This window comes from Barbus barbus, assembly GCF_936440315.1.
Source record: "Barbus barbus genome assembly, chromosome: 19".
Classification (NCBI taxonomy): Eukaryota; Metazoa; Chordata; class Actinopteri; order Cypriniformes; family Cyprinidae; genus Barbus; species Barbus barbus.
Window position 1 is genome coordinate 6,441,708 of NC_136747.1, and position 13,682 is coordinate 6,455,389.

Below are 13,682 nucleotides of genomic sequence, written 5' to 3' on the forward strand. Positions count from 1 at the left end.
TCTATCTATCTATCTATCTATCTATCTATCTATCTATCTATCTATCTATCTATCTATCTATCTGTCTGTTACTAATCAGAAATGAAGTTTTGATATTTTTACAGTAGGAAATTTACAAAATATCTTCATGGAACATGATCTTTACTTAATATCCTAATGATTTTTGGCATAAAAGAAAAATCAATAATTTTGACCCATACAGTGTATTTTTGGCTATTGCTACAAATATACCCCAGCGACTTAAGACTTGTTTTGTGGTCCAGGGTCACAAAAACAATCCAAAAAAGGCATTGCACCATAGATAGATGATTGAATCTTATGAAAACATTTCCATTTTACGTGAAAAAGAAAGGAAAACCACACAAACACAAGATTTGATTTGATTAATTTGTTTTTATTTTAATTACAGTAGCCTCACATATGGTTTTCCTAGTCAGTGGGGTAGGAATGTCAGTTATTCTCAACCGGCTCCACTTCATTCTTCAAGTGTGTTTCCTGTTTTGTCAGGATGGCTGAGGGCGGCCTGGAGGAGCGGAGTTTGGAGATTCTGGATATTCCTGATGATCTGGACGATGACCTTCTGTGTCTCTACTTTGATAACAAGCGACGCTCTGGAGGAGGGAACGTGGTCTCTTTGGAGAAACATGGAAACCATGTTTTAGTGGTTTTTGAAGATGCAGAGAGTAAAAAAAATTACATTAAATAGATTAAAAATACATTATATTTAAAATAAATAAATAAAATGGCAATATTACAAGCATACATAAGCAAACCTGTTTCTTTCTCTTACACTAGCTGCTGCCAGAGTTGTCTCCAAGTCCCATGAGCTCCAGAAAATCAAACTGACAGTGCGGAGGAGACCACCAAAGGACCCTGGAAAACTGCTGCTGAAAGGGCTCAATCCACAAACTTCACTGGACCATGTGGAGCTTTATGTGGAAAATGTTACTGGAATGGATTGTGAAACAGACTTCATCCTGTATCAGTCTCCAAACAAGGATCTGGTTCTAGTGCACCTAAAAAAACCTTTAGACAAAGGTTTGTAGCTCATCATCAGTCTATCAGCATTACATACAGAATACATACAGTGTCTTTGCATTACATAACAAAATATCATACCAAGTGCTGTTTATTTGAATGAAATTTAGCTTTGCATTACAGCAATAAATTACATTTTAAAATGCATAAATTACAGGAAGTTAGTTCTGAGAAAAGCTTGGGCAGCATGTGAGCACATGAGGTTTGATATTTTGTATCAAATAATGATATTTTTAAGTACATTTTTAAGTGTGCAAATACTAAGAGCCACTCTCAGAGATTTTAGTTCTTATTAGTCATTTTAAAGAGAGTCATCGGATGCCCATTTTCCATAAGTTGATATGATTCTTTAGGGTCTTCATGAAATGTCTGCAAAATACTTTGGTTAAAATTCCTCAATGATAATGTAAAACAATAAGTATTTTACTTTGTCAAAATCAGCTTTGCTCACAGCGACCTGTTTCGGTGCATGTCTCTTTAAATGATAATGAGCTCTGCTCACTCCGCCCTTCTCTTCCTTTTTTGTATATTCAAAACCGCCAAATCAAAACCAATCCACTGCATCCTCTTTGGCTCAGGATAAATGTCATGTCAGGATAAAGTGAAGACTGAGGACGGAAATATGCTAAAACGGGACTGTCCGTCAATGGCCATGGGCGGGGCCTGAGCAGTATGACATCATACTGCTCAGAAAATCAAAAGGGCTTCATAATTGAGACTGTTTAGGTTGTTTGGGGATAAAATAAAAAAGTAGTGAATGCATTTTTATCATTGTAGGGTTCACACAATGCTAAGACACATTTATATGCAAACACCATGTAAAAGTCAATTTTGCATCCGATGTCCCCTTTAACGCTTGCAAAAAAATCTAGAACCATTTCAAATAAATTCACGCATGAATGCATGCATGATAATAATTTGTAGTACGCTTGTCTTAAATGTTCATTGTCTATGTGATTCCATAGATTTTCAGAAGCTTAAAGACGAAGTTTCCAAGAGGCCTCTAAACGGAGCAAAGCTCACTCTGGAGCAGGTCCAATCCACAGACTCCATTTTGGTGGCCAGTCTGTCTCCTGCCCTCACAGAGGACATGCTGGAGCTCTACTTTGAAAGTAGTCGTGCTGGAGGCGCTGATGTCCTGGCAGTTAGCATGCTAGCTGGTGGACGTGCTAAGGTTTCTTTTAAAGATGTGAAATGTAAGTAAAGATGTCTTTCTTGAAGTCTCTGTTTTAGAGTTCTGGAATATCAATCGAGTGTTCTCTTTCACAGCTGTGGACGTCGTTCTCCAGAAATCCCATCATTATGAAGGTACAGATTTAGTAGTGGAGCCGTACTTTGATTTCCTGCATGCTCTTGAGGATCAGTCGTCTGTGAGCACTCAAGATGAACAGGGAACATCGACGGATGGGAACCAACCACAGACGGTCTCACCCCAAAGTCCGACTGTTTCTGTCCCAGTGGTGAGCTCCAGTTTAGGACACAAAGCTTCTCTCACGGACAATGCCACAAATTTAGCGACTACTGCATCTGCTCCTGAGCCATCTGTCCAGAAGGAATGCGTTAGCTTAGTACCAGTGCTTGACACCACTAAACATCACCTGCTCAGTTCGAGTAATTTAATCGAGAACCTCAAAAAGGATCACCCCAAATTTGACATCAGTCTAGCAAAAGATGGCGTCCACATCAAAGGGCCTGACCAAATTGTGGTTGAAAGACTTAAAAACGAAGTTTTGAAGTTCCTGACTGGTGTTGTGGAGGACCATCTGACGTACGACAAACTCAAAGCTGATTTTCTCAAGCGGAAGGATGTTATAAAGAGGGTGAATTTGTCTTTGACAAGCATACCTTCAACCTACAGCGTGTCAGACTGTACGGTCTCCGTAACGTCTCCGTCCCGTAACGCAGTCAAACAGGCCCGAGACCTGATAGAGTCCCAGATATCAGAGTTCACTGTGCCCATAGCCAAAGAGTGCGAGAGCATGCTCTCTTCAACGGAGTGGTCTGACTTCCTGGCGTCTTTGGACTTTTGCATTGCCAAACTGTCCAACGCTGGTGGAGTGATTACTGCCGTCACCCTGACAGGGATGGAGAAGGACAATGAAGAGAAGATGGTTGCGTTTCTCAGCACCTCACGCCAGAAGGAGACCGTCCTGTCTATGGAGCCAGGAATGCTCAAGTTCATGCAATTCCATCATCAAGATCTACTGGCGGACATGGGAGAGGTCATCCTATTCCCACTGGAGACTGGAGATGGATTGAGTGTTAGTTACTGAGTTTGCTTTCATTCAACTGATTTAAATGACATTTACACTACTGATAAAAAGTTTGGGGTCAGTAAGATTTAGTTTTGGGTCCCACTTTATATTAGGTGGCCTTAACTACTATGTACTTACATTTAAATTAATCATTTGATACAATGCACTTAGTGTGTACATACATGTTTTTACCTTGTACTTATATTTTACCCATATCCCACCTCAATAACAGCAAAAGTGTTTTGCAATACAATATGACCACAATAAGTACATTGTACTTAGTTTTTGATGTAAGTAGTTAAGGCCACCTAATATAAAGTGTTACCTAGTTTTGTTTTTAATTAATACTTTTATTCAGCATTAGGATGCATTAAATTGATTAAAAGCAGAGATGGACAGTAGTGAAAACTGTCCAAAAGACAGTGTTTTTCTTTGAAAAACATTTACTTCGCTACATTCCAAAGCATAATGTCATACATTTTACTGCACTACATTTCATAAATAAAAGTTTTTTTTTTTTTTTTTTACCTTTTAATACTTAAGAACATTAAAAATGTAGTACTTTCTTGTACTCAAGTAAATCTTTGAATTACTTTTACTTGAGTAAAAGTAAGAAAGTAATACATTTCTAATGTAATTAAGTATGAAATTATAATTAATGTGAAACGTAGTGCAGTAAAAAGTACAATATTATGCTTTGGAATGTTGTGAAGTAAAGTTTTCTAAAGAAAAACACTATAAAATAGAGATACTTGAAAAGTACTTTTATATCATTTCTATAATTGCTTTGCAATCTCTTAAATTCACTTGCAGATTCAGGGAGAGTGGAGTGTGTGCCAATCAGCGGCAGAATTATTAAGTGCTATTATCGGATCAGTCTTTACAAAGACCATAGTGGTGACCAAGCCTGGCATTTCCCGCTTCCTGCTGGAGGAGGAGGGTGTCAGCATACTGGGAGAGATGACAGCAAAGTTCGAAGTCTATATCGACATGGCCAAAGTGCACTGGGAGCCTCTAGAAGATGATGTAACACATCCAGCCTTGTTGTTTATCATGACAAACCTCATATACTCTGTAATACTTTAGGGTTGATTGTATTTGTGCTTTCCACAGGACATACTGGAGCTGGCATGGAAAATGACAACCTGTCAAAACTTCCAGAGAAGTTCCTCTGCAAATTCCATTCAGGAATTCACTGCTGGAGTCCCGAATGGACGTAACTCAACCGATGCACGTACTTCAGGTCATTATAGATCATTTCCCTGACTGATTCTTTACTGGTGGTTGAATTATAAGTGGGCCGAGACCCTTTAGTTCCAATTCTTTTTTCATCGTGCCCAATGATTTGCGCAATGCGGAAAACACGGACGGAATCGCAGACTCTATAACAACAGAATTTACTGTATAACGAGGAATGGCATGGAATTTGTCAAAGTTTGGATGAATTAGTTAAAAGTAGGCCAGTACACTTAAATCAAATCACTATATGGACTAGTATCTGTAAATATTAAACTGCAAAAGACTATTTAAATATGAATCCTGCGTGTCTTTGTCTGAATGAAGGGTGCAACCGCAGATACGCAGTTTCGTTTACTACACACATACTGAGCGCGCAGTGATTTCAGCATCTGCCGTCTAAATGAATGAGGACATAAATAGTCACCTTTATTTATATAGCGCTTTTAACAATACAGATTGTGTCAAAGCACTTAACAGTATCAAATTGGAGGATAGAGTGTCAGTAATGTATAATAATAAGATTAAACATTCAATTTTCAGTTAAAGGCATTTCATTATTGAATTCCAGTGATGTCATTGTCTAGCTCAGTTTAGTTTAAATAGTATCTGTGCAATCAAATTGACGATAATCGCTAGAAATTAAGTGGCAACACTGGTCATGTCAAATACACACAGAAACTTAAAGATCCTCATGGCAACCTGTCAAAATAAAAGTTTGGTTTAACTTGAAGAAATTGTATCAGAAATACATTACTACTGTACAGTAGAGTGTACAAACTACTATTACTAATAAAATTATTAAAACTGATTTTCTAAAGAAATAATCACACTATATTTCTTTCATGTTTTAATTTTTAATTGTAAACCCCCTTTGATTGCCAAAAAATAAAGTTTGTTTAACTATCATTTGATTAAAATTAAAATAAAATTTTGGTAACCAGAAAAATTCAAGTAAACAACACAGAATTTCTGAAAAAAACAAAACCTTTCATAGGGCTATTGTTAAAACAAATTGAAAAGAAATATTGTTTTTATGCGCTTTAATAATTAGACATGCTTAAACAGAATTTGTTAACAATAAAACAGAATAAAAATAAAATATATATTAAAAATTAATATAATAAAAATGAAAAAATAAAACATATTTCATAAAAAGTAAAATTTTTGTTTAACTTTTAATATATACATGTAAAGTTTCGTGATTTTCATTAATTAGGCTTGTTTTTTGAGTAATAAAAATAAATTTTAACCATTATAAATTAAAATGTAAAAAATGGAATTTGGAACAAGATAAAACAGAACTTTGGAAAAACTAAAACGGATTTCATTGGGCCCTAAATAGAATGCTAATCTGTTGTTTTTTGTTGAACCCCAATGGTTACTGAATGTTTTCTGTCACTCAGCTCGTATTGAAGAAGCTAAGAAGATCTTGGCAGTCATTGGCAGCGATTTGAACCCCCAACCTTCTAGTTTAGGAGCCACAGACAGTGAATCTCTAGAGCTGTATTCAGACCAGAGTCAAGATACCTCAGCAGCAGCAGAAGAAGAGGCCGACCAACCCCAATCACTGCAGGCCTATGACCTCCAGAGCTCCTCTGCACCCATGGACGCCTTCAGCCTCGACGAAGACGCAAGCTTCTTGCTGGCCATACAGATGTCAATGGAGCTCAACCAAAGATCGGATGCAGAGGACATCCAGAAAGCTCTAGAACTGTCCCGGAGAGACTCCATGCCAAACGAGGAGAACACGCAGCTGGAGAGAGCGTTTGAAATGTCCTTGCAAGACGCCATCATGTCAGCTAACAAAGCCGAGATCTGTGTGTTTGCTAACTACAACCATGATCTTGTCAGGGTGGACATCGCATTGGGCAAGAAGGTTGGATTGAGACAGTGTGAGGAGAAGGTTGAGAACAAGAACCTGCGGAAACTCTCCTCCCATCAGAAGAGATGCATAGAGCTCATTAAGAGGAAGCATGCTGTCGAGATCAGCATCCAGGGCACCACCGCAGTCCTCTCCGGCTTTAAAGAGTACGTCTCTGAGGCCGTGATGGACCTGAAGAACGTCCTGAGAAGGACAGAGAATATGATGACGGATGCTGAACTCGTGAAGACCATACAGTGGGTTTGGGTCGAGCAAGGCTCCTCCTCGAAGGCCATCCCGTACCCGCCGGATGCCACAGTGTTCATTGAGAACGCTTGGAAGATGAAGCAGAAGAAGATTGATGTTCTCTTCGACAATCAGCCGTACACCATTGACTTCGAGAAGATGGAAGAGCACAGTTTGGCATCCGGGAAATCCGTGCCTATTAAACGGAAAATGCTGAGCACAGAGGACTTGTACACGGATGGTGCAGGTACAAATTAAACTGAATTACATAAAACCCCCAAAATAATGAAATGCCCAAAGGGAGACTCCACCGCTTCTGCCGTTGATGCCAGACTTCATTATTTTTGTTTCTTCATAATAGTTTCCAGACATAATAACACACACATCTTTTTCAGATGATATACACATGATATGCCAATTAATTAGTGAAATTATTTGTGAATTTAAGAATATGTAATGTAATTATGTTGATGATTATGTCAAGTTGATTACACATGATATTCTGATTAATTAGTCAAATTAATCACAATTAGTTGCTTAAATCAATATTTGCTGGGAAAATCTCGCAAATTAAAGTTAAGAATATGAAAGTATTTAATAATTTAGACTTTTTTTAACAATTTAGTTTTGTCAGTTGTATTTAAAAAACCAATCAATAAATCAATCCTTTTGTTTTGTCAGTTGTTGATTTGGTATTGCTGGAATATTGCAAAAAAAATTAATTAATTGTCAATGATATGTCAGTTAATTAGTCAAATTATTCACAATAAACTGTATATTAAAATAACTTAAGAATGTTAAATTATGAATTTATCACATTTATTTATTTATGAATTATAATAAATTATTTTGGGGGGGAAATGTGATTATTGAGCCAGCCAAAAGAAATTACAAAAATATATATTATGACTTTAATATATTAAAATTGATATATTATTTGTTTTAGCTTAGTATCTGGCCTTATTCATTAGTATTATTGGTCACACTTTCGTTTGGGGAGCAATTCTTACTATTAAAGGGATAGTTCACCCAAAAATGAAAATTGTGTCACCATTAACTCACCCTCAAGTAGTTCCAAACCTGTATGAATTTCTTTGTTCTGCCGAACACAAAGGAAGATGCTTTGAAGAAAGTTTGTAACCAGGCTGTTTTGGGGCACCATTCATAGACATTCATACAGGTTTGGAACTACTTGAGGGGGAGTTAATGGTGGCAGAATTTTCATTTTTGGGTGAACTAACCCTTTAACTATCAACTATGACTTGTCCCTCAATAAACTCCTAATTTGCTGCTTAGTAATAGTTAGTAAGGTAGTTGTTAAGTTTAGGACTGGTAGTTTAGGACTGGTTAAGTTTAGGTAGGTCAGGATTAAGAATAAGGCATGCAGAATAAGGCATTAATATGTGCTTTATAAGTACCAACAAACAGACAATATGCTAGTTATATGCATATTAATAAGCAACCCCTAAACTAAAGTATTCCTGTAATATCTGTTAGTGTGGTTTGGCAAATGTCCTTGAATTGCTTTGATTGTAGAACAATCTAAAGATGTGGTCACTTTAGTAAAACAAAGTATTTCAGAGAGGTATGAAGCACAGCTCACACAGAAGTCACTTTCAAACCAAGCAGCTGGTGGAAATCAGAGATGAGGGAGAGTAGGATCCAAATGCAGCATCCAAGGACAAGGAGCAGGAACCAAGAAACAGCCACAGAACCGAGGCAGCCAACACAACATCCAACACTGGACAAGACCTGACATGAGCACAGGAAACAGGGAAGCCAGAAGAACTACAGACTGACACAGCAGGCAGGAAGCAACTAAAAGTCCACAAAAGAAAACAGGGAACAGGCCAGAATCATGACAAATGGTATAAATGTGCATTTAGTAGATGACGTTTATTTTTCAGATGAAGATTACAGTCTGCTGTCCAGTTTGCCTGAAGTGTGTCCCGTGGATGTGGACTCTGATGAATTCCAGAATGTAGTCAAAGATTTCTATGACACCCTTCAGGACAACCACAACAAAATCAGAATTATTAAGGTACGGTTTAATACGGTCGCACAACTCTGTGTCTGTGCATGTGTAGTTCAGAGGGGTTTTTTGTGTGCAAGACATTAATAGTTTTCAGAGTAAAAACCTGTGAATTTACTATTAGGTTTGGATTGAAAAAGTTTATAGGAATCATTATCTGCTTTGGAAGTGTTTATGGTTGTCTGTTATCGGCTGCTATCTCTCACACGGACTCTGATGGTGTTTTCAGGTTGAGAAGCTGATGAATAAGCTCCTGCATGACCAGTACAGGCTGAAGAAGGTCAGTATTGAGCAGAGCTCCTCAGAGTCGCAGGTGCAGCGCACCCTCTACCACGGCACCAGCGAGACCAGCGTCAAGGAGATATGCATTCATGGCTTCAACAGGAGCTTCTGTGGGAAAAACGGTACTATGCTGTGATTGTGAATCGGTCATATGCTGCTGTTTGAAATGGCAAGCTTCACAGTTAGCATGGCTTATAGCAGGGTTATTATAGTTAACTAAATTAAAAAAATACAGGTTACACTTTATTTTAAGGTGTCCTTGTTACAGTGTAATTATACATTTAAGGACTGAGTAATATTAATTAACTACATGTACTTTCTATATGATTAAAGTTAGGATTAGGGTTACTTGCATGCAATTATGCATAATTTATTGTTATTATAATAGTAAGAACATGCAACGTGTAACAAGGACACCTTAAAATAAAGTGTTACCAAAAAACATTTTATTTCAAATCAAATAAACATTGACTGAAAGAATAACATTTTAACAAATTTTATTTTCAGCTAGTTGCCAAGGCAACATTTCTCTTTTTTTTTGTGGAGTTTAACTTGAAGTAGGAAAACAACTAAAACTAAACTATTAAAAAAACTGTATAGACATACAAAAAATGACAAAAAACACTCAAAACACAAATTAGTAAAACTTTAAAATTAAAAACAGAAAATAGAAATCTACTTCAAAATATTAAAAACCATAATAGTAGGATCAGTGATACTAAAATAACACTGGCTCATACAATAGGTTTTGAAAAAGCAACATCCCAGGAACACCCTATCAATTACCCAAACCCCAAATTCATCTAAATGTGATTGTGATGTGAATTCTGTCTCGTATGAACCAGGGATGTTATCATTAACTAAATCTAGAAACGTTATTTCAGCTATGTTTCTTATTTTCATTTACTTTAAATTAGTGCTGTCAAATGATTAATTGCATCCAAAATAAAAGTTTTTGTTTGCATAATATATATGTGTTTGTGTACTGTGTATATTTATTATGTATGTGTATATATAAATACACAGACATGCATGTATATATTTCAGAAATGTTTTATTTTTATATATTAAATATATTTATTTGTAATATAAATGATATGAATATAACACATGTAAATATTTTCACAATATATACTGTCTGTGTGTGTATTTATATACAGTATACATAATAAATATACACAGTACACAAACACATATATATTATGCAAACAAAAACTTTTATTTTGGATGCAATTAATGGCGATGAATCGTTTGACAGCACTACTTTAAATTGAAGTAAATATGTAAAAAAATAACTAACATTAATACTTATATTAATAAAAATTATAATAGAATTATAAAATAAAATTATAATTTTAAATAAAAATTATATAGACTCACAAAAAACGAACAAACCCCCCCCAAAACTAATAACAATGACAAAAACACACAGTAAATAACTGAAAATAACATTAAAATCTAATTCAAAATATTATAAATATGACAAATGCATCTTCTCTTTTCTCTGACAGCCACTGTGTACGGGCAGGGCGTGTATTTTGCGGTGAACGCCTCGCTGTCCGTGTCTGACACCTACTCCCCACCCAACGCGGATGGGCACAAGTTTATTTTTGTGGCCAGAGTGCTGACCGGAGACTTCACCGTGGGCAAATACGACTATAAAACCGCCCCGCTCAAGGAGAGCTCTGGCATTCCTGTCAGATACCACAGCGTGACGGATCAGATGGGCTCCCCGACTCTATTCGTCATCTTCAACGACACACAGGCTTATCCAGAGTACCTTATCACATGCAAGAAGATCTACGGCTAATCGCATACTTTCACATTTATAATGTCTCTGGCAATCATGGCTAATCATTAAACCACTCTCACTTTACTGCTGATGTGTTTCTTTCAACAAGATAGCTGAGTGTTGTTTTTCAGTTTGTTTTTTAATTGTGTGAATAATTGGATTCTTCTGTGTTCTTGATATTTTAAAACAAATGAATTCAATCACATTGATATTGTTTGTTTTATGTCAGTCAGCTTCACATCACTCACAGATTAGTATTTTTGGTGTCAAAAATAAAGTAAATTAATGCTGGAATGAAGTTATCTGTACAATGTTTTTATACAGTAATAGCAGTATAAATACAGTAACAATGTTTACAATAGATTCATGTTTAAGTCTATTATTTAATTGCACACTGTAAAATAAAAAGATTTGGGGTTCCTCAGATCGTCACACTTGAAATAATTTGGCAACACAAATAACTTATTGATCTGAATATGTGTGTATCATATTTATAAGTAACACTTTACAATAATGTTCCACTATATTTAATGCATTAACTAACATTAACAATGAGCAATACACTCTTGTGGTATTAATTAATCTTTGTTGAGGTTAGTTAATAAAAATACAGCTGTTAGTCCAGCTCAGATCTATTAAATAACATTACCAAATACAATTTAAAAAAATTGTTGGAATCAATATCAATTGTCTGGTTTATATGATTGAAAATGATTAACAGTTGAAATTTAGAGAAGTTATCAAATGTAATCAGTTTAGTTACACTACTTATTACAGCTGGCTGTGTTTTTTTTATTCGGATTTACTAGATAAATAGGTGATGATACTTCTATTGTGTTTTATGTATTGTTTATATATATATATATATATGTTCAGTAGAGTGGGCTCTTTAAATTTCCACGCTTATTTAAAAATTAATTCGCGTAAATTTCGACGCACGTGATAATATCAACATGGCGGATGTAGTACGTGCGCGTTTCATTCATACTAATCGGGAAGTACGCTCAGATTCAAATGTAGTACGTACTTATGGCGCAGAGAGCGGAACTCAGCGCGCGTGCAGTCGGACACATTACAGCGCTGCGCTGCTGCCGCGAGGCATTCTGGGAAGTGTAATGAATGAGAAAGTGCTGTCCAGTGTGCTGAGTTCGGGGTTAAATAAATATATTTATCAGACCCACCAGTCATAGGGCTCATTTGGAAAATAGCACAATAACTCGCTGGTATGTTCAAGTTTATTTTGCGTGTCTACAGTTGATGTTTATTATGATCAAATACAGCTCGCTAGCATATTAGCAGGAAAAGCTTGAGATGCATATAATGTCAATAAACGTGCGTGGAAATGAGTAAATCACACAAATAAGACGTGTATTTAAGGTTTGTGTATCAGTTAGATGGTAAGAAGAGCGGCTGTAGAGTGTATAACAGTGCACTCTCTCTCTCTCTGTGTGATTGTGTAGGTGCTGAGGAGAGCTGCTCCTCCTCCTCCTCATCTTCATCATGTACGCGGTGTACCGTCAGGCCCATCCGCCCACCGCTGTGGAGTTCGCCGTGTACTGTAACTTCATCTCCAGCCAGGAGAAGAACCTGGTGGTGGCCGGAACATCTCAGCTGTATGTGTACAGGATCATTCATGATGTGGAGGTGAGGCATGTCTGAACTAGAACCGACCCTGGACCACCAAACCAGTCTTGAGTCGCTGGGGTATATCTGTAGCAATAGCCAAAACTACATTGTATGGGTCAAAATTATCCATTTTTCTTTTATGCCAAAAATCACTAGGATATTAAGATAATGTTCCATGAAGATATTTAGTAAATTTCCTACCGTAAATATATCAAATTAGTAATATGCATAGCTAAGAACTTCATTTGGCAGGAGTGTGGACTCGACTCAATTAAAGAACATTTATGCATTTAGCAGACGCGACTTGCATTGCATTCAAGTTACAGTTTTTACATTTGATCAGCTCTACTATTTGAGCTACAGGAAAGCCTAAAGAAGACTTGAGACTCGACTTTGACGGCAATGACTGGAGACTTGGATTGAGCCCCTGTGACTCGGAAAGACTTATCGTTATCACTCTAGACGGGTGCAGCGTGCTTGCACTTGACTGCTGTTAGATGCTAAACATATTCCTCACAGACAAACAATACATCAATGGAAAGCTTATTTATTCAGATGTATAAATCTCAATTTTGGAAAATTGACACCAGGGTCACAAATGAGACACAACAAATTAAATTTCAGTTTAGTGGGTGTTTAATGGAGCCTAGAAACAATTACACCACTGATGTTTGACAGCTGCAAAGGATTGAAATACTTTCGTCTCTGTTTTGTCTTAACTATGTAGTGAGTGTATATATAGCTATATATGTGACCCTGGACCACAAAACCAGTCTTAATTGTCAATTTTTCGAAATTAAGATGCACAATCTGAAATCTGAATAAATAATGTTTCCATTGATGTATGGTTTATGATATGACAATATTTAGCTGAGATGCAACTATTTGAAAATCTGGAATCTGAGGGTGCAAAAAAATCTAAATACTGAGAAAATCCCCTTTAAAGTTGTCCAAATGAAGTTCTTAGCAATGCATATTACTAATCAGAAATGAAGTTTTGGTATAGTTACGGTAATACATTTACAAAATATCTTCATGGAACATGATCTTTACTTAATATCCTAATGATTTTTGGCATAAAAGAAAAATCTATAATTTTGACCCATACAATGTATTTTTGGCTATTGCTACAAATATACCCCAGCGACTTAAGACTGGCTTTGTGCTCCAGGGTCACATATGCTAAATAGCAATATATATACAGTTAAATCAAAATTTATTCGGACACCTTCTCACATTATCACTATGTTTATTTGCTGTAGTTTAAAAAATGGTAATAAAATTAAAACTGTGTCAGAACAAATTAATCTT

The 13,682-nt window shown here is 36.3% G+C and overlaps 2 protein-coding genes across 2 annotated transcripts in view; both read left to right on the top strand.

The window, feature by feature from the left end:
- parp10 (poly(ADP-ribose) polymerase family member 10) overlaps nucleotides 1-11,183 on the top strand; it is a 14,236-nt gene extending 3,053 nt beyond the window's left edge. Inside the window, exons 3-12 of the mRNA XM_079441906.1 lie at nucleotides 508-683; nucleotides 796-1,038; nucleotides 2,004-2,234; nucleotides 2,308-3,299; nucleotides 4,107-4,319; nucleotides 4,407-4,536; nucleotides 5,936-6,886; nucleotides 8,547-8,680; nucleotides 8,901-9,075; nucleotides 10,465-11,183. Coding sequence (XP_079298032.1) covers nucleotides 509-683; nucleotides 796-1,038; nucleotides 2,004-2,234; nucleotides 2,308-3,299; nucleotides 4,107-4,319; nucleotides 4,407-4,536; nucleotides 5,936-6,886; nucleotides 8,547-8,680; nucleotides 8,901-9,075; nucleotides 10,465-10,763 — 3,543 coding nt within the window. The 5' untranslated portion in view covers nucleotide 508 and the 3' untranslated portion in view covers nucleotides 10,764-11,183. The remainder of the gene's footprint in view (nucleotides 1-507; nucleotides 684-795; nucleotides 1,039-2,003; nucleotides 2,235-2,307; nucleotides 3,300-4,106; nucleotides 4,320-4,406; nucleotides 4,537-5,935; nucleotides 6,887-8,546; nucleotides 8,681-8,900; nucleotides 9,076-10,464) is intronic.
- A 646-nt stretch (nucleotides 11,184-11,829) lies between these two features.
- LOC306885515 (cleavage and polyadenylation specificity factor subunit 1-like) overlaps nucleotides 11,830-13,682 on the top strand; it is a 32,409-nt gene continuing 30,556 nt past the window's right edge. The window contains exons 1-2 of the mRNA XM_079442089.1: nucleotides 11,830-11,968; nucleotides 12,206-12,389. Coding sequence (XP_079298215.1) covers nucleotides 12,246-12,389 — 144 coding nt within the window. The 5' untranslated portion in view covers nucleotides 11,830-11,968; nucleotides 12,206-12,245. The remainder of the gene's footprint in view (nucleotides 11,969-12,205; nucleotides 12,390-13,682) is intronic.